Raw genomic sequence first — 20,933 nt, 5'->3', positions numbered from 1 at the left:
AATTATGTTCAATCTGCAGGTCTCAAAAAGATACTAAAATGACACAGTTTTTTGGCAACAACTTTACTGAGGACAGATGGCGTAAAGCAGCATTAAAGAATGCTTTTTCTTTGCTTGGCAAACAGCGTTTTGAACATTCTGCAGCATTTTTCTTGCTGGCAGGACACTTAAAAGATGCCGTGGAGGTAATAAAATAATGCCTTTTTTTTAATGTCTAAGACTTGCATTGTCCCAACTTACAAATATATTGAATGTGAGTTGCATTTTGCATTTGTATGACCCCTGAAGATTCTGGTTTGTTTGTGCTTTCCCTCCCTGCTGCCTTCCCCCACCCCCCCCAAGTTAATGACAAATACAAATCCTTGATCTTTACATTTTGTTTCTCTCTTTTATCTCTCATATGAGTGACACTAAAAAGTCCCATGGTTCATTCCTCCCTAATAATACTGAGGCCTGCCTACCATTAATTTGCTTTCAGATTGTCTGCCCTGTTGTGTCTGAAGACAACATAGTGTTTCATTAGAAGTTCTTCTGAAAATGAAGGCTTTCTGGCAGTGATGAGGGTTGGCTCCTAGAATCCCTTCACAAAAAAAAATTACTTTCTGGGTCTGTTTGAATTGAAAAGGAGGAAATTCAGCTCTTTGATAATGAAGGATTTGTTCTGTAAAGCTTCGTAACCAAAACATCCAGCTTCAAGAGGTGCCACATGCACACTGACAATGATTTATTGAAGCCAATTGATTTCAAAGATGTATTGTCATGTCAGACTTAAACTGAAGAAATTGCAGATCAGATCTTGCATATAATAGTTGGCCACAGCTATTCTGTGTAGCTCCTGCTAATTTTTTATGGAATTGATAGACCTACTTATCTCAGTCTGAACAGATTTGTGTCAATTCCTGACTTGTGATAATTTTAACCAGAGCAGAAATGATAATGTTTGGTCTTGTGAATGTATTTCTTTTCAATTAGGTCTGCCTTGAAAAACTGAATGACATTCAATTGGCTCTTGTAATATCAAGACTTTATGAGTCAGAGTTTGAAGTTTCTAGTACTTACAAATCTGTACTACAGAAGAGAATTTTGGGAAGTGTGTTTGCTGCAAAAGAGAGTTCAGGAAACATGCACTGTGACCCTTTTCTGCGAAGTATGGCTTACTGGATTTTGGATGATTATAGCAAGGCTCTTGACACTTTGATTAAACATTCTGCTGAAGATGGAGGTAAGAATATGAGTATTCTGCCTGTTAGGTTGGTTTTAGCTACTTGTTCATTTAAGTAGTAGTTTCTTAAAGTGTAGGTACTGTTGCTCACCATTGCTAGTAAATAGCTTGCTGTAGCAAGGCGTGGTTTTTATAGTAAATGTGGTGACTGTGGTGGTGTTATCCTGTATCCCATGAATGGATACTTAATTTAACCTTTAAGTATGTGAATATCAGGTTAATGAGAACAACCTGGCAGTGATGCAGCTGTTTATCCAGCAGCAGCTTAAAGATGGAGACAAATTAACTTCATTACTGAATTTGACTCCATCACAACCTAGGAAGAAATTTCTGATTGTACAGTTACATAGGAAAGTCTGGAAGACATGGTGTTTTGTAGCTTTTAGTCCTTGGCAAGAATGGTTGACCAGAATGATAAACTGCCATAGAAAAGATTTTGATATTTAATGTGATACAAGGAGGCCCACATGATGCCTGAAATAGCATGTAAGTCTCCTAAAGGGATTCTTTTCCCTGTTTGCTTGCTGGCTTTATAGGATATAAGAATCAGTTGTATTATTTCCTAAGCTAATGTTCTCAAGGAAGGTAAATGTTTCAAGTTCCTGGTAGTTAGCATGCTAGCTGGTTTCAGTCCCGGCTGCTGAGAGAAACTTGATGAGGATAAATGAAGACTCAAATCCCCAGAGTTGCATAATTCATTTTGAAAACTGCTTTCAGTAGAAGTTACACGCCTCGGGATAATTTTGAGCAAATGAAGGATATAGTGTTCAGTTGTTTGCATCTTGGTCATGTCCTCTGGTGTAAAATCAATTTTAAATTTTACTAATTCTTCTTTTATCAGTTCAGTGGTTTGTGGTGTTTTGCTTTATTTTCTTACTTAAAAGGTGCTTTTTCATGTACGTTTTCCTATTATCTTTAGCTAGTCGTGCCATAACTCCTGACGGAGAAAACAGTAAGGGTCTATCTCAGCTAACCTAGACTCTTTGAAAGCTGTGTGAATTGTCCTGTGCTGATGCTCATATATTTTCATGGTTTTTTGTGTCGTGGTTTTGGACATGAAAATAAAATGTGTAGGTGTTGCACTGCTACATGTTTCATTTATTTGTATGTAATACTGATACCAATATGTATAAATGTTATGGAATTCCTAGTTTTATTATAAATTGCATTTTTGTTAAGAGGTAGACAAAATAAAAAATAGTACTCCAAAGTTTTAAAAAAGCCTTTTTTTCTTTAAGTAAAAATCTTTAGTAAGATGTTACATCTTATTGTCATTTAGTGATTGAGACTTAAGAAGTCTAAACTGAGCAGGAAAGTGGTCCTGTCTGACTGCGGTAGAACTGGCCTGACTGCAAGGAAAAGAAATGGCAGCTGTTTTAAATTAAAGGTCTTACCTGCTCTCCCACTCAAGCTTCTCTTTTTAGTAGTGATTAGGTTTGGCAATGTCCTCCCTCCAAAGATATTCAAATGATAAAGGTGCAAAGGAAGGTGATAAGGGGGGTGCAATGAGGTAAACAATAGAATGAATATTAAGACCTAATAGCCTTTTGATGAATTTAGAACTTTTCAGATGGATTATTTCATACAGAATGGTAGATTTTCCTCATGATGCAATATCTTTTCAGATGGAGATGGCTTATCAAGTTGTAACCCTGCAGTATTTAACTTCTATAACTACTTAAGAACACATCCTCTCTTGTTGAGACGTCATTTTGGCTCTTCTGATACATCTTCCACACACATTTGCCTAACAGTAGAAAATGGATTAGCTGACAAAATCAACCTAGGCGAAAGACGGCTGTTTTTCACCACTGCATATGCTCATCTAAAAGCTGGTTGTCCTATGTTGGCCTTAGAAGTGTTATCAAAGATGCCGAAAGTTGTCAAGAGGTCAAAGTCATTCTGTAGATCCCCTAGTTTAATGGATACTAGTAAAGATTTCTCACCATCTTCTCCAGTTAAAGAGTTGGAAACAAAAGAACCATCTTCCAGTGTTGATTGGTCACAGCCAGTATTGAATGGTCTAGGTTCATCTTCAGATTGCTCATCAGGAAAACATTCAAGTTCAACTCTTTCCTTTGACTGGAGCCAGCCAAGTGTGGCGTTCCAAGATGAACACTTGAAACTGCAGTCAGACAGTGATGACAGTGAAGAGTCTTCCCTGGTAATGAAAGAGCTAAAACCTTTGAAGAAAAGTGAAAAATTATATGAAACCAGTTCTAGCTACACAGAATCTTTTAGTATAGTTGATGACAAAGATATTCTAAGTCCATCAGAAGATATAATTTCAGCACAGCTGAAGTTTAGAGCGTGCCTGAAAATTCTTACTGTAGAGCTTCGTACGCTGTCCACTGGTTATGAAGTAGATGGTGGGAAGTTGAGGTATCAGCTTTATCAGTGGCTTGAAAGAGAAGTGGTAGCTCTTCAAAAGACCTGTGATTATAGCGTTGAAGTAGAAGAGATACAGTCAGGAATTTGTGTTATGCCAGAGGAAGCTACGTTACATGAAAATACTGAAGACTTAGCTGATGAGCAAAAAAATATGCTACAGAAAGAAGACTTTCAGAGAAGACGTCAATGGCTTCTGAAATACCAGTCTCTCCTAAGAATGTTCCTTAGTTACTGTATACTTCATGGCTCTCATGGTGGAGGTTTGGCATCTGTCAGAATGGAATTAATTCTGCTGTTGCAGGAATCTCAGCAGGTATGTGGGGGAGCTTAGTTTGTGTCTTCTCTGCTTCAGGTTTGTTGTAGATTTTTTTTTAAATGTGTTTCCTATTATTGTTGAAGTTTTCCTACTATAGCATGCACCTTTTTTATAATCATGTAACACTGATTTTAACATGTTATGTTTTCTGTAGGTTATGAGTTTTTTATTGTTTAGAATTCCCCTCTCCTCCTTCAAAAGTTCTTGTGTTCTCTTTAGGAAGCTGTACTATCACTTTGTGTGTTTCTTGCTTGATTTTAGGAGCAGTCAATACAGATACCATCCAGCCCTCTACCAGAGCAAAGCTCCATACCTCTTCTATTTGCTTGCACAGCTAGTGCCAAAACAGTGGTGGCTAATCCGTTGCTACATCTTGGTAACTTAACTCATGATATATTACATACCATAATAAACCTGGATTCGCCACCTCATCCAGATGCTCAGAACAGCAAGGTGTGTATTTTTTTATAGTTGTTCGGGTTTGTTGTTGTCATTGTCCGGTTGGCTGAGGTCATGAATCTTTTTCTGACAGCATGAAGACTCTCTGGTGTGCCTACCAGTGACAAGTAATAAAACTGTGGAGCAAATATTTTCTGTAGTATTTATCTTGGGCTAAAATAATGTCCACTCATTATTACTTATTGTTGAGCTGCTGAGCATCTGGTTCAACAAGCTGAAGCAGATTGGCCTCTCTCAGGACTGGGTATTGTCCAAGATGACATCTGTTATGGAAAACATGTTGTACTACGGGATCAGTGTCACATTTTTCTTTATGATAATATGATCATTACTTCTGTTATATTAATGATAAACTCTGCATTTTAGTCCTAGACCTAAGTAAAATTAAGTTTCGAAGTATAAAAACTGATTGTTAGCAAAGTGCAGTAAACTCAGACTTTCTTGTGAAACAGTATGTATGTTCATACAGTAAAATATAGTCTGGTTTTTTAAGTTGTTTCTGTAAGATTTCTTCTGTATTTCACACTGTATTGGAAACCAAACTTAAAGTGTTAGGTTAAATCTTTCCTGAAGTTCTGTATGTGTTAGGTCCCAAATCATGTTTACTCTTAACTAGGGTTTTCTAGAGAGTGCTCAAGAGATTGCTCAGTTCCTAGTCTGTGCTTTGTTTCAGAGGGAACAGACAAATAAGTATAATAAACTCATTCTTTTAACGGAACGTTTTTGATCAACAGATTCTCTAGCTCTGTAAGTGTGTTTTGTGATACATTAAGAAAAGTATCAGCTATGGTAAAAATAGTGATCAGTGTGATACTAAGTGTGTGTCTGAGAGCTGCACAAGAATTGATCAAAAACTAAGCTGCATTATAACTTTCATTCTGAAGCAAAGCTTTTTTATTCTGAGCCAGCATATTGCTACTCTTAGGGTATAATCACTTACAACTGCTGTATAGAGGTTTAATATGTTGCTCTTTCTTAACTGAAAACATTGCAGCTAGAGCTGATCTGTGGTTATGGCTTGGTGGGGTGAACAAGTGCTTCCCAATCCCTTTCATTGCAAAATGAATTGATTTATCTGACAGGAATTCTGAAGAGAAGGTGGCTTTCTAAGTGATTTTTGCCATAAGTGCTTACATCTTCCATATTCAGTGCTTGTTCCACTGTTACCGATCTGTATGCATGAAAGACTGTGATACTAACCACTGTTAATCTTGAGTGTAATATGTTCTATAAAACTTTGTCTTACAGATATATGTAATGCATACCTTGGCAGCGTCACTCTCTGCTTGCATCTACCAATGTCTTTGTGATGGCCACAGCTACAGGTAAAGGTCTATGAAAAGTACTTTTTAGAGAATGGTCAGCACTGTCTCACTGTAGTGATGGTCTAATAGATAGTGCATGGAAGGCAGTGCTCACACCTGCCTACATCTGGAAAGGTCTATCACTTGAATAGTTTTAAACATAACTTTTTTTTTTTATAAATACGACATCCCACTTTTCTGTTTCACAGCTCATTTCAAGCAAATCAGTTCACTGGAACAGTGTATCAGACAGTGCTATTAACTCAGCGCCATTCTCTAAGAACAACAAGCTTAGAAGAAACAGTGACTCCCAATACATCACCTGCTCAGTGGCCAGGTATCTAGAGTTGATTTGTTTTTTTCCTCTTAAGGAAAACTTAATTGTCTGGATCCACTGTAAGAGCATGTAGCTATGCTCTGGACTTTCTAGTAGTATTTGTAACATCTGTGTGGTAAAAATAAGTTCTTACAATAAAATTTTATTTGCTTTTCGAAGGCTCTAAGCTAGTAATTCTGTTTATTCAACTTAAGTTGATTTATATTGCTTTCTCTTGCTAAAAAATGTTAGTGGGGGCTCTAGTAAAGGGCAAGTAAACAGGAAGTAGGGTGAAGTGTGGTCCTGTGCTCTACTTGCTCCCCCTGCAGGCAACAGATCAGTCTCACTGTTATTCTACTTCCTTACTCTTGAAAAGGACTTGAAAGGCTATCTTAGTTTGTGCTCCATCTCAGAATTTCTGATTGTAACTTATGTGCAACTTTTGAACTAACTTGACACTACTGACAATAAGAAGTTTATAATGAATTATGGTTTTCTGTAGCTCTAAAAGCCACGTAGGACTTCAGGTAATTCTGTGCTGGGATCTGTGCTAATGAAGCTACACTGGTCACATTAGAGGGAGTGTAAGCTATGTAGTATATGTCTGTGAGCTTCAGTTTACGGGACTAACTCTAATGTAAGTGTAACCAAGAAATATGCTTTCATATTATGGGATTTGTTTTTTCAATAAAAAAATCTCACATTAAGTCTTTTGGAGAACCTTAAGCAGTCTTTGTGTTTGGTGCTATACTGTTTTTTCTTTTCCGCAAAACATTTTGTCACTGAACCTACAGATTTTAGAGAGAAATTGGATTGTCATCTGTTTTCTCCTTATTTCATTAGTTAGAGATTTAAATTTCTGATGAATGAGACAAGGGATTATTAGCAGTTGTGCTTATAGGTAACATCACCTTGAACTGATTTATCTTTTTTTTTAATAGCTTTACATGCTTTATGTGCAAATGGGTGTGTATGACCCAAAGCAGAATTCTTTGGCCACTGCTATTTGTATTTTCGCTTATGTGCGCAAAGTGACACAGTTGGAGCCACATCTGAAATTCCACAACTTTTTGTGGGTGCATAAAAACACTACAAGATATTTAATATTTCAGTGAAAGAACACTTGTCAGACAATGCATAGTTCAAGTTGATGCCTGTGATTTTTGGCTGGTTTTACCACTGTAAAGTGAGAACATAGCATTTCAACTTAGTGTAAACTGGTGAAACAAGCACCACGAGAAAGTCAATGACCACATTAGTATTTTTATTTTATGTACAAGATTTGAATGCTATGTATGGAATATACTGTGAGGCACTGGATTAAAAGTCGAGAATAAAGAGCTAACCCTTTGCTGAAAGAATTGAGGAGCCAGAAAAGGGAGAGCTTGAGACATGGGGTGAAGAAAGATTAATGTTAGTAATGTAACTAAATGTTGTATTGTAGGGTTTCACTACCAGGGAGTTGAATTAAAGCTGCCACTCTTTTATTTAAGATATATCCCAAAATTTGAGTGCTTTTTTATGATTCGCCCACCCTTATTCTTGAAAAGTTTCTTTGTGTTTCTTTGTAACTTTTTGTCCAAAACATGAAGCTGAAAAGCTATAATAAACTGTTAAAAATAAATAGCATGCCACTTTCTCCTGGAGTTTTCCATTTCCTCTAAAATTTAGAATTTTTCTACACTAGAAGGTACCAAGTAATGTAGGCTGCCAGTCAAAATACCCATGATAATCCAGAGTATGTTCACACACACACATATGTACTTTTTCTTTTTTTTTTTTCTTTCTTATAAACAGGTATAACAGCTCTAATACGTCTCTTGAATTCTGCTGGTGAAGAAGCCCAGCCAGGTCTCACCGTTTTACTTTGTGAAATTCTAACTGCAGTCTATCTGAGTCTGTTCATCCATGGCCTAGCAACACATTCTAGCAATGAACTGTATAGAATTATGGCTCATCCACTTAACAACAAAATGTGGTCTGCTGTCTTTGGAGGAGGAGCTCATATGCCCAACAGAGGACAACTGCAATTAAAGACAAAAACTGGTTAGTTCCATTGTTTTATTTGTATTTGTCTTCCGGGTTTTTTACAAAAATGATGTGACTCCTGAAAGCTTCAGTGTGATTGCTTTAAACAGCTCATGTTCAGTACGAATTCAATGTGTTTTTAGATCTGCAAAGAAAAACAAGGATCTAAAGTTATTGGCATAGATACTGTGTAGAAGAGAGAAATGAATGTTATTGAAATAAGGTTTCCAAGTAGCACAATTGCTGTAATGTGAGGGGGTTAAGTTCATCTTAAAGAGAAAATTTTTAGTACTATTACAGCCTAGTTTTTAATGTTAATTTTAAAGCTTTCTAGTTATCTCATAACAGGAATATATTCCCATTTTACAAATACAGTATGTTTTCTCTCTTTGGCAGGTAGGCACTTCCCAATGCCTAGCCCACATCAGGTAGTAGTGTTCTCCATGGAATGCGTGGGGTTTTCCAAATCCCTTACTGCCTTCAGTACTCATAGTCCTACCAAATCTTCAGGCAAGATACTAGATTTAGTACTAGGACTCTACATGCAGTTTGCTATGTGTGATTTTTTTGCATATGTAGAAAGACAGAAAAACTTCTGCTTGCAAGCCATGACATCAAAATTTAAAGCAAAGTTTTGTAATTAAAGCAGCAGTTGGATTGGGCCTTTCTAAAAAAGAAAATTGGCAGTGCTATTGTATTCTTACTACACTTCATTTGAAATCAATATTAAATATAATATGACTTTGACCATGGTTTGAAAGAATCAGAAGTGTTTCATATCTTTGTTGGAGAGCTGCTTGTTTTGCTTTTTGAATATAAGCATTATTATGCATGTGGATTTCTAAGAGTTCATTCTAGACATTACAAAGAAAAAGTGTCTTGTTGATATTCAGTTTTGATAGTCTGAGAACCCTTTAGGAAAGTAAACAACCTTCAAGTTTTAAATTCAGGTGATTATAAATTATCCTGAGGTCCAGAATGAATTCTGTAATGCTTTTCTTTTTGGTACGGATTTGTGCTTTGTAATTTAGTTGGACTTCTATAAAACCAAGAACAAAAATCATACAGATTTTCTAACTTTTTAAAAGGAAGATTTTGTAAAGATAAATTTACTTAGACTACGGTGACTTTGTACATCACATCTGAATAAATATCTATAAAATATATAACTTTAATTATTATATAATTTTTATTATTATATTGTAATTCTTGATATTAGATGTGTGTTACATGGCTTAACTTGCATTTAAGGAAAACTGAAAACGTAGTCTGTTTAAATACAGACTTTGTCAGACGTTTTCTCTGTGGTATTGAATAAATATTCCTCATGATCATCTTGTTTAGGTAAATTTGCCATATCAGAATAGTTGGAAGGTAGAACTGACTTTTGTTGGCAATTCTATGTTTCCTAAGTGTTGGTAACTGTACACTGAGCTGTCTTAATGCTGCTGCTGCTACTGTTGTCCCGCAAGCGGGGTTCAATACCCAGTGTGCAATAAGCCCATCTTACACGCAGAGCCGAGATATTTATTTATTTTATATTTGCGCAAAGTTGTTTGCTAGATGATAATTCCACAAAGTTAGCACACCACACCAAGGAACTACAACTTATTTATTCTGTTACATGATTAGTAAAAACCCACCTAAATTTATGTTCATTGGTTAGTAGTCACCATCTCATGTACTATTGGTTAGTTATATTTTAATTAGCCTTGCTTGCTATGTAAATTAGCAAGTGTGCTCCTTGCAGGTGTGGGAGGGCAAGTCTTTTCAGTCTTGAATTGAGTCCGTGTTCCTGATCTTCCCATGTTTCCCTAGTTCATGCTGCTTTGGCAATCATCTAGCTTTCAGGCCTTCTGGAGCAGGATGTTTCCTTTTTATCACCTTTTTAGTTCTCCTCTAAGGGCATAGTTGTTAATAAGTTAGGATACAAAGTAACCAGGCCTGCATAGGGAAACTATTGAGTAATGGTCCTTCTTAAAGGACAATGCATCATGGTTTAACCCTAAATTAAGCAGTATCACCACAGCCTAGCATTAACTCAGCTACATGGCTACACTACTACTGTTTTAAAGTGATAAGATAATTGGTTTTACTTAGGAATGTATTCTGAGATGTATACTAAATGCCTGTCTCTATGTTTTTCTTAAAAATGAATGCTGGCTGTCTGATCACAGAATTAATAAAACTGTGGCTGGAAGAATCAAGAAGCTGAAACTGAAAATTTAGGGGCAGAAGGGACCTTTTTAAGTACTAATATGTAGGGATAATCAAACCCTGGAAAAGGGGTCTAGAGGGATTGCTTGAACTTGAACAAACTAGGCCATCACCTAGGTCAGCCCTGTTCTGAGCAAGGGATTGGACCAGATCCCTTCCAACCTATGTAATTCTAGGATTCTGTAGGTCTATTATTTGTTTTAAATGCATGTATATCTAGAGCAAATTTGGGGAAAAGAATTTTGGAGAAACATCTCTCTCTGACACTGTAAATTAAAAAAAAAAAAAAGGAAAAAGGGAAAGAAAATAGAACCCCAGTGAGGCAGAGGAGTCAGATTAAAATCAGCTATATTTTTGTGCCTTTACTGTTATCTCTTACTTTTTTTTCTGACACTTGGGAATGAACACTTGGAAGTGACTGAAATGCTTGTTCCAGTCAACTATGGCACATTCTTCCATAACGTGATTTAGATTTATATAACTTCCCATTTTGTTATGCATGACTTATAGTCTTTTCTCCTAAGTTTATTTTTAGACTCTTGTGAATGTTTTCACTCCCTAATAGAGATCAAAAGCCAAAAATTCTTAACACTAAAAATTCTAATATAGTAACACTATATGTCCTGCATGTCTTCTCTCCTTGTCCTTCCAATCCTTTAGCACTTTGTATGTGGATGTTGACCTCCAAGTTTCAAACTTATTTTAAGAGATTATAGTACTATGTGCAGTGCTGGCCAATGAAGTTATATGATTTCCCTTTCTGCTCTTTGCTTTAGTTGACTTGAGCATATAATATTTTTGGATATAAAATTTCTCTTAAATAAATATGATTATTTTTTTTTTAGACACAAACTAAAAATAGGAACCAAAAAATACTTCCTGGTAGTCTTGTAAAATCCTGGCCTCTGTTAGGAATTAGTTTGTATGAAAAACTATTGTTTTATTGCCTCTTTCACAGTAAAGATCAGACAAAGCATAGGAGTTTGAATGCTTTTTTAGAGCTGCCTGACATGTTATACTTTCCAGCCATGTTTCTTGTTTTTGCAGTTACAGCAAATGATTTGATAAATGAGGTTAGCATTTGAGAATTTACATTATGTCTTAAAATTGTGGGTATGTTTTGTTTTCAAAGAGGCAATTATCATCTGAAAAATAACCCTATTGTTGATTATAGTAGATCTTTCAGAATATTTACCATATAGGTTCTCTTCTAAACTGCCTCAGAAAACTGTTTTGCAACTCAAGTCTATACAGAGATGGTAGGTTCTCTATAATCCAGAGGGTTCTTAAAGGTTTGAATTTTGCTTTAACAGTTAGAAATCCATAATTTCATTTCATATATTCAATTTTTCCATGCTACAAGAGTAAATTAAATGCAAAACTACTTCCTAAGCTTGAGTATTTTACAAGTATACTTCATAGACTTAAAGTTGTCATTTTGGGTTTCAGATGCAGAAGATCAGAAATCTGATAATACTTGACTATAAAGATGAGTTGTTTTTCTCTGCTGACTTTCCTACCTTTCTGAGCAATTAAAGTTTTAACACAAAGGTTATTTCAGAGTACTTTGCTAGGGGGAAATGATAAACTGTCAGCTCTTACTGTGATGAGTTTTGCTTAACATGCCAGGGGTTTTGAGAAACAAATGCTTTGATAGTGAGGATGTGCACATAAAACTTATCCATAGGATGTGCAGTCCTGCTGTCAGTCTTATGCATGTATTTCTCTTGTTAGATCCTCTGAATTAATTTGTAGTTTTCACTTGCTCTCCACAAAGAGTTATTCATGACCTCCTAGAAAGCATACTGCAATTACAGATTTTATAAATGTTTGATTTAGAGTAACAGAGCATCTAAGCAGAAGATGAATTTGGTGGTTGGCCAAGTTTTGCTTAGGCAATTGTAAAGAAAAAACAAACCCTTAGAACTCTTGCACTTATCTGCTTGCTGTACCTACTGTGAGATAGATTCTGGATGAAACCTAAAACAGAACAACAAAAACAGAACAACAAAAACAGAACAACAAAAACAGAACTTGCATTAGTAGTGCCTCTGCCTTAGAAGCTTTCTGCTACTCAGTTTCACCAGTAATCTGAAACAACAGTGAAAAGTCTTCATATTTAGATATCTCCACGAATAGCTTAATCTCAGAATGGATGAAAGGATACAGATTCCTCAAGTTTTAAAGCCTTTCAGCTTGTGTAAGGATCTACAACAGCCATGCCAAACTGCTCCTTTTTAATGCAGAATTCCCTGTGGTACTGTTAGTAGTGGAAACTGACATCAATGTGAGAATAATTGCCTTGAATTCCAGCTCAGAATTAGAGACTGCAATATTCGGCTTGGTTTCTTACAGTACTTTAGAGTACTGAGTACTTCATTACTTGTGTGGCCTTTCTATTCTATATTAAAGACTTTGTCTTCTCACTCTTACTGTCTTATTCTTGGTTAAGTCACCCATTAAAACAGATTAGAAGTTTGACTTGAAGTGTTTGCACTGTGAATGATGGAGTTATTTTGGCTCAGTAGAAGAAGCCTTAGATGGTCAGAACAGGAAATGACAACAAAGTTTGTGTATGCCACCAAGTATTTAGTTGCGCTTATATAATTTGAGAGGTTTCCATTCACTGCTTATTGAAATGCCTACAAGGTGTATAATGTCTTCAGAAGCATCTGGAAGTTTAATATATACTTGCCTTGAGCTTTTCAGTGAATCACTACTCATTAAATGGTGCATAAATACAACAAAGAATTCATAGTCTTGTGTACATACGGTAATCAAACTGCAGCTTATGGGACTTAATTGCAGTTGCTACTGTTGAGTGCTAATTCATTAAATTCATCACCTTGGCCACATGAGCCATGACCCGTGAGTAAGCACAATATCATGCTGAAAACTTCAGGATTTGTAACCTTGCAAAATGCAAATACTTCTTCAGTTTGAAGTTGAAATGTCCAGCACTGTAGACTTTCACCAAGCTACTGTTCTAGTTGGCTTTCATAACTTCCCAAAGAATTACAGAAATCTGTGCAGGGCTTTAAACTTACTAAAACAATTCGAGGTGTGATTCAAAATCACTATTTCTTTGTCATGTCTCTGTTATTCCACTCTGTTCTGGGCTTCAGCAGTACTGATATTTGTTGATGCCTTGCACTCAAGGGTGATGCTTTTGTAAGAGGAGGTTTTTATAATTTTATCTTGCTTAATGAAGACTTGCACCTTTCGTAGGATGTTGGGGTGTTGATGCTTCATGCCTGCACACTGTCTTCAATAAAAAACAGTAACTCTGACATGCATTTTAGTTTTTGGGGGAAATTGAAAGAGATCTACCTTTTAGCTCTTCCTGGGAAGGTGAAAGAGAGGTGATGTGGGCAACAGGTCTTTGAAATATCATTGCATGTGTCGGATCTTGGGAGAAATAGAAGCATTTTCCTTGTCTGAAATATTGCAATATTCTTGGAAAATAACTTAAATTTTATATTTGTCTTATCTTTGCTCCCATTTGACTTATAAAAGTTTTGAATGCAAAAAACATGTAAAGGAGTTTTAACTAGAAATAAATGAGAAATCTGAAAGTGAATATAATTGCTGATTTGAAATTCCAAATGACAAAGTTGGATTTTTAATGAATTTATTAATTTATTTAAAGATTTTAGAATGAAAAAAAAAAAAAGAAATTGGCATTAGTAGCATGTATTTCAAACCACTTAGATGGTTGTACTTTAATTTGCCTTAAATATTGATATTTTTTTTGTAATGGCTAGCCTTCAGTATTCTTAAAAATACAAAGAATGATACAGCAGAATGGAAAAAAAATATTTGCTTTTTGAATTCTGCTTAGAAAAACAAGCTGCAAGCATATACTTGCTTATTTCTGTATTATGCAACACTTGCTCTGTATTTCATGCCTAGTGAATTTCTATTTTTTTTAAGCAATTGCTAAAAATTCATACAGTTATGCATGTGCATGCTCTTCTTAGCTGATGAGCTTTAAGTAATTAAATGAAAATGCATTGTACTGCAGCTATTATTTGCAACTTTAGTACAGGTAAGTGGATTTCAAATAATAACCCTAACAGGAAAGAAAGTAGTTATGATACAGTCCAATAGTGCAACACAGACTGTTAAAATATCCCAGTTTCAAGATGAAAGATGAGATGTTGTCTTCAGCTTTTATTAGATTCTATATATAAATTATTTTTTAGTTTACCTGCTTGTAGTAGTAATGGTCGTCTTCATACGTGGTCAGAAATGTTTTTGAAAATCCTTGGAAAAACAATTTTTTTTCTGGTCCAAAAATGACCAGAAATTATGAAAAAAGTTCCATCAGCCACTGTGAATACAGAGAATTTACCCATGGGCGGGGGGGGGGGGGGGGAGACGGGATCATAGTTGTGAGGTATATAAAACCCAAAAGGTTTTTTAAAAAAAAATCAACTTGCATCTTACCTCTCTCAGGGTTTACGGTTGGCTAAGTTTGTGTTATGAGCATGTAAGTCTTATATGTGGAAAATAACTGTTCTTAAATGAGTGCTGGTTTTTTTTCGTCCAGAGTGTTAGACCTTCTGTTTTCAAGTGATTGGAGTACCCATAAGAGTTTTGAAGGAAATAGTCTTTCAAGCATCTATCAAGATTCAAAAGTTTCCTATGGATAAAACAAGTAAACCAAAAAAATAAGGGTGTAGGAAATACTTTTTCGTAGCAGTTCACTCCAGGCATACACAGGGGTGCTGGCTCTTTTTGTGCCATCCCCAGCATTATTAACGGGAGATGGTGATTTCAGAAGCTTCAGTGGAAGTTAGTTTTGTGGGCCCTTGTTAGAAGAAGGGAGTAAGGAAGATTGAAACAATAAAGCACCCATTTGCATTTGTAATGTTCACATTAAGTCATCCTTGCAACCAGTGGCCCAACATGTTGATGCTTGAACTCAGTGATAGGGATATCTAATCTCCAGGTCACCTCTTTCAGCCTGCAGATTTGCTTTCTTGGAGCCTATTTATTACTTGCAAGCCTATTTATTACTGCTTTTACATCAGCCAAAGACTCAAATTATCTGTAACCCATTTACTTTACAATTCCCCTTTACTTAAGAGGTGTTTAGGTGAGATCTTTTATGATTAACTGCCTGGTTTTATTATTGCTCTGTGCAAAACACAAAACCCACTTAATTAAACAAGAAACAACCAAAAAGTTTTTCTGTACTCTTCTTCCCCAACTGCTTTTTCTTGCACTTAAACTTAAGTGTGTTCTGTGATTCCTTTGGGTGATGGCATAGTTTTCAAACCTTAACTGGAAAAGGGAGATTTTTAAATGCTTAAGAAAAAAGTAAATATTCAGTACTTGGTTAAATAGGTGTTGAGATTTTTTGAGACTTCAAAAGGCAGTTCAAAAAATCAGCTGTTTTTATCTTAATGTTTTAGCTTTTTTTGTTTTACCTAAGTCTTGAACCCATTCAATTGTTTCACTAGAAAAACTAATCTCCATGCATTACATGTATCTACTTGAAAATAAAAAAAAAATTTTACAATCAAGTAGGAAATGGATCCAAGTCCATTTTGTCTGTGATGGAAGATGAATGAAGGCCACCATGTATCAAATTCCAAATATGATTCTGTTTCTCCCTCGTCCCTTCTACTTCAGAAGTGTTCTGGAGAGCCAGAACACTAACTTACTGTTCAGGGACAATGACAATTAATATCATTCCTTCTCTAATAATGGAAAGGCTATATTGCAATACAATTCACCTACTAAGAACCAGAATGATTTCAGGGTATCAGATGGTTATGTGAGCCTCTAAGTAAGCCATTACTTTTTCCATATTTGTGAAGTTGATACTTCTCAATTAATAAGAAAATAAGGGATCTGAAATGAGGCTTGCTTGTTCATTCATTTGTGATATCAATGCATTAAGATATTTCTGATAGCTTGGATGAGCTGTTTCCTTCAGTACTGTAACCATCAAGAATATAATTCAAATACATCTCTCATAGACACTTCTTATTCTGAAAAAAGTCAATGTTGGGGAAGTGAGGGGACCCCTCAAGTTATGGTATTATTACAAATAATTGGTCCTTTCCTGTTTGAGGTATATATTGGATTGTATTAGTTAAAATGGGATATTTTATATTTGCTGGAGAAATATATTGTCAGGACATACGGATTGATCAGAATTATACTGTTTAGAAAAAAGTACAGACCTCTCCTGGAAGGACACACGGAGTTAAAACTTGGAATAGGAATGGCAAGCCTAGGTATTGGCACTATGTATTCTGAAAGCCAAGGCTCTTGGCTTGTCTTAAAACTCAAGGGTAATCAGTGCTCAGTAGTGCTTATTAAAGTAATTTGGTTTTGCAGTGTTCTTGCTTGAGCAACAATATTTGTCATCTTTGTAGGAGGAAAGCTGCTAATGCAGTTACGCGTGTACCTTACTGTTCTATATTATTTGTGCTGGGAGTTTTCCCCTTCTGGAGTTCTAGTTATGTATTAGTTTTGTATATTTGAGGATTGACATTCTGTGTGCTTATTTTCTATAGAAATATTAAGATAAAATTCTGAAAACTTGTAAAGAGAAATATTTTTACTTTGTATTATAAAGCCCTTTATAAAAAGCAGTAGGGAGGTGGAGTGGACAATTTAAAGCAATATACTCTATTTCCTTCCCCTGTAGATGATGGAGAGAAACACCAAAAACATTACAGCCTTTCATCAAAAACCTGTCCAAAAGAGAGTTCTCAGTTGCCTGCATTGCCATTGGTAGATCAAGAATCTCCCTCTTACAAAGAAAGATTTATTCCTCCTGAGCTTAGCATCTGGGATTATTTCATTGCAAAGGTAATTTTTTGCTATTATGACAGTTAAATATCTTCTATCAATTCTGGAATGGTAATTTTTTTCTTCTAAGTCTTTATTCTAGGTATTGATTTAGGTGTGTGATAGAAGCTGCCTGGCTTTATTACTCGTGTTTAGCTTTTTCTAAAACGCTGCCTATAAGTATTTTTGAACACTTCTTAAAACCTGTTATTGTGAAATTAATTTGTTTTCAGATAATGGTATGAACAAAACATAGTGCTTTTTACAGTTGCAGAGTACAAATATATGGGTAATTATGCATCAGCTGTTTAGATGAACAAGGAAGTGTGGGAAGCTTTTTATCATCTATTTCAAATGGGTGACATAAATGTGTGTACTTACTAGAAATCAAATTATGTTGCTTTCTGTCAAGTCTGCTGTGGCAGATCTTTCTTTGTAGAAAGTTACATAATGGTATGGAGTTGTATGGCACATTTCTATATCAAATATTAGCCATATCAGCAAGGACAAAAAAGTAATGGCAAAGACTGAATAACACAGCGGGGCACTGATGGTGGACTACTTATAAATATTGAACTCTGTAGACAAGAGATAGGATTTTCTTGTTCTTTAGTCCTCTGAGCCCTTGGAAGAATTAGGGAGAAAATACACTGGTGGTTTTGGCTTCTTTCTGACAAACAACAAGCTTGTGTGTCCTGTGTGTGGTTTGATATATATGATGTGAAAGTAAAGCAAAATAAGAATTGGAAAACTGTTAGTATTTTCATTTTCGGCATTAGAATTTTGAGTAATGTAAAAAATAGTTAAGCTGTTAAAGTATGCAGTGCTCACAGACAGTTACCCTTTTGATGTACAAACTCCAAATGTTAGTAGATCGAGTAAGATGATATACCTGCTTTTTTATGAAAAGCATTAAATATTATACTGTTGTATTACTTGAAAGATAAGTTAAAACTAGATATTGGCTAGAAGATATTCAAGGAACATTGTTTAAATTTTTAGCCTTTTCTTCCATCACAAAGTAGAGTGGAATATGATTCAGAAGAGAGTCAGGAAAGTGGTGAAGATGATGAAGACATTGATGGAGGTGTGTTTGCATCAAATTCACATAATCAAGAGCATTCTAATTCAAATTCATACAGGTAAGTAACTTCTGAATACAAGATGTTCTGCAATGGCTAGGCTTGCATTTCTGGCCTTTTACTTTTGAGATAATATACCAGTTAATTGATATTTCATGGCAGTGTGTTATCTAGACTTAGTAGTTAATTTTTCACAATGATTATTTTACTCATTTTATTAATACATGGTATAGTCACTCTTGAATTCAAAGTATCTATAATATTCTAAAATACTATTTGTAGTTTTTAGCAGTTTATAATGGTGATTTAAAGCTCTAAATCCTAATTGTGAATAAGTGAGAAATTTATTTTCTTGATAGTAAACGACTTGTGCTTTCTTGTTAGTTGGTCACTCATGAGATTGGCAATGGTTCAGCTGGTACTTCACAATTTGAAGATTTTCTACCCTTTGGCTGGACATGATCTTTCAGGTAATAAGCAGCAGAGCTGTCTTTTCATACTTATTAGCCACATTTAAAATCAGTAATTTGTTAAATAATATATATGTTGTAGCTTTATTTTCAGTTCAAAAGTTCTTAATTGTTCCATGATCTAGGAATAATTGTTCTGATACTGTTCATCATGCAGGTACATTTATGAAATAACATGGTGGGTGGGTAAGATGAGTAGGTGAGAAGGAATGCTTAGTAGTTAGCAGAAGTCTCTGCATACTTAGTTTTTTTCTTAGCCTCTTAGTCATACAAGAATGTTTACAATATTTATTTCTTGGTGGAAACCCTGTAGTTTTCTGTAATTCAAGTTAAATCATTCCTACTCCTTGTTTCATAGAATCGTGGAATGGTTTATGTTGGAAGGGACCTTTAAAGATGATCTAGTCCAAGCCCCCTGTCATGGGCAGGGACACCGTCCGCCAGATTGTGTTGCTCAAAATCCCATCCAACCTGACATTGAATCTTTCCAGGGATGGGGCATCTACAGCTTCTCTGGCAACCTGTTCCAGTGTCTCACCATCCTCATCATAAAAAATTTCTTCCTTATATCTAATCTAAATCTACTGTCTTTTTTAGTTTATAACCACTATTCCTTCTCCATCTTTCTTGTTAGTCCTGTTTAAGTATTGAAAGGGTGCGGTAAGATCTCCCTGGAGCTCTTCTCCAGGCTGAACAACGCCAACTCTCACAGCCTTTTTTTCCATAGGAGAGGTGTTCCACCCCTCTGATCACTTTTGTGGTCCTCCTCTGGACCTGCTCAGACAGGTCCATGTCTGTGTTGTACTGGGAGCCCCAGAGCTGGATGCAGTACTCCAGGTGGGGTCTCATGAGAATAAATTAGAGGGTGCAAATCACCTTCCTCACCCTTACTGGCCACCCTTCTTTTGATGTAGCCCAGGATACGGTTGGCTTTCTGGGCTGCAACTGCACATTGCCAGCTCATGTCCAATTTTTCATCCACCGGTATCTGCAAGTCCTTCTCTGCAGGGATGCTCTCGCTCCATTTGTCACTCAGTCTGTATTGATACTGGTGATTGCCCTGATCTAGGTGCAGGACCTTGCACTTGTCCATGTTGAACTTCATGAGGTTCACATGTGCCCACTCCCCAAGGTTGTCAAGGTCCCCCTGGAAGGCATCGCTTCCCTCTAGCAAATCAACTGCACTGCTCAGCTTGGTGTTATCTGCAAACTTGCTGAGGGTGCACTCACTACCACTGTCTATGTCCTTGTCAAAGATGTTGAACAGTGCTGATCCCAATACTCAACCCTGAGGGACACCACTAGTTACTGATCTCCATTTGGACATTGAACCATTGACTGTAACTCATTTTTGAGGCACTCATTCAGCCAATTACTTATCCATCAAATAGTCCACCCATCAAATCCATATTGCTCCAATTCAGAGGTAAGGATGTTGTGTGAGACCTTGTCAAAGGCCTTAGAGAAGTCAAAAGTAGAGGATATCAGTTGCTCTTCCCTTGCCCACGAGTGCAGCCAGTCCATCACAGAATGCCAGCAGATTAGTTGGGCACGATTCACCCTTTGTGAAGCCATGCTGGTTTTCTCTCATCACCTGCCCGTCATTCATATGCATTGACATAGCTTCCAGGAGGATCTCTTCCATGATATTTCATTTCCATCAGCATTGGAGAAGTCTGTTCCTGTATTTAGCAATGATAGTACAAAGCAGTTCATCTTTTTATACTTGCAAATATGAAGATGAGGTTTGAATAAAGCTTACTTTTGGAGTTATTTGAAATATACTTCAGCTTTCTAGCAGTGGGATTATCTTTGCCAAGGTTATAATGGAGAAGGAAAGTTTATTATTGTTTACTTGTCTTTCTAGAGCTTCCAGTTAGCTCCCCAATATGCCATGCAGTTTTGAAAACACTACAGCGCTGGGAACAAGTTCTTCTCAGACGTCTTGAGCTATATGGGGGTCCACCTCAATATTATATTTCAGTTCATGCTTCTGAAGATGCTCTAGCTGCTGGTCCTGCGTTGCTTCGCCATAAAACTTTACTTGAGCCTACAAACACTCCATTCAGGTGAGTCTAATTTCTATAAACACTGACTATAATATCTTTAATATACATCAAGCATTATGTTGTTAGTGCATGTGGTAGACCATAATTCAATAACTATATAATGCCAGTTGCTGGATTTCCTCTAATGCATTGTGAAATTGTGGGTACACATCAGAACTCGTGCATCTCTGGTCCAAAGCAAGATCAGGAACGGGTACACATCAGAACTCGTGCATCTCTGGTCCAAAGCAAGATCAGGAAAAACAATCA

General features: G+C 36.1%; 1 protein-coding gene across 10 annotated transcripts in view; it reads left to right on the top strand.

The window, feature by feature from the left end:
• DMXL1 (Dmx like 1) overlaps positions 1-20,933 on the top strand; it is an 86,285-nt gene that overhangs the window by 46,312 nt on the left and 19,040 nt on the right. For 8 of the 10 annotated variants that reach the window (XR_011323107.1, XR_011323106.1, XM_069775802.1 and 5 more), the window contains 12 exons: positions 20-185; positions 973-1,222; positions 2,848-3,926; positions 4,191-4,382; positions 5,637-5,713; positions 5,902-6,029; positions 7,806-8,054; positions 8,433-8,546; positions 16,921-17,084; positions 18,066-18,205; positions 18,530-18,615; positions 20,483-20,684. Coding sequence is in view for 8 of the 10 variants with exons in the window: in XM_069775802.1 (XP_069631903.1) it covers positions 20-185; positions 973-1,222; positions 2,848-3,926; positions 4,191-4,382; positions 5,637-5,713; positions 5,902-6,029; positions 7,806-8,054; positions 8,433-8,546; positions 16,921-17,084; positions 18,066-18,205; positions 18,530-18,615; positions 20,483-20,684 (2,847 nt within the window). In the remaining 2 variants the exon portion in view is untranslated. The remainder of the gene's footprint in view (positions 1-19; positions 186-972; positions 1,223-2,847; positions 3,927-4,190; positions 4,383-5,636; positions 5,714-5,901; positions 6,030-7,805; positions 8,055-8,432; positions 8,547-16,920; positions 17,085-18,065; positions 18,206-18,529; positions 18,616-20,482; positions 20,685-20,933) is intronic. The other 2 variants (XM_069775806.1, XM_069775804.1) reach the window with 1 other exon arrangement.

The sequence above is a fragment of the Haliaeetus albicilla genome, chromosome Z, assembly GCF_947461875.1.
Source record: "Haliaeetus albicilla chromosome Z, bHalAlb1.1, whole genome shotgun sequence".
NCBI lineage: Eukaryota > Metazoa > Chordata > Aves > Accipitriformes > Accipitridae > Haliaeetus > Haliaeetus albicilla.
The sequence above is the reverse complement of the archived record's forward strand: the minus strand, read 5'-3'. Positions and strand labels throughout refer to the sequence as shown.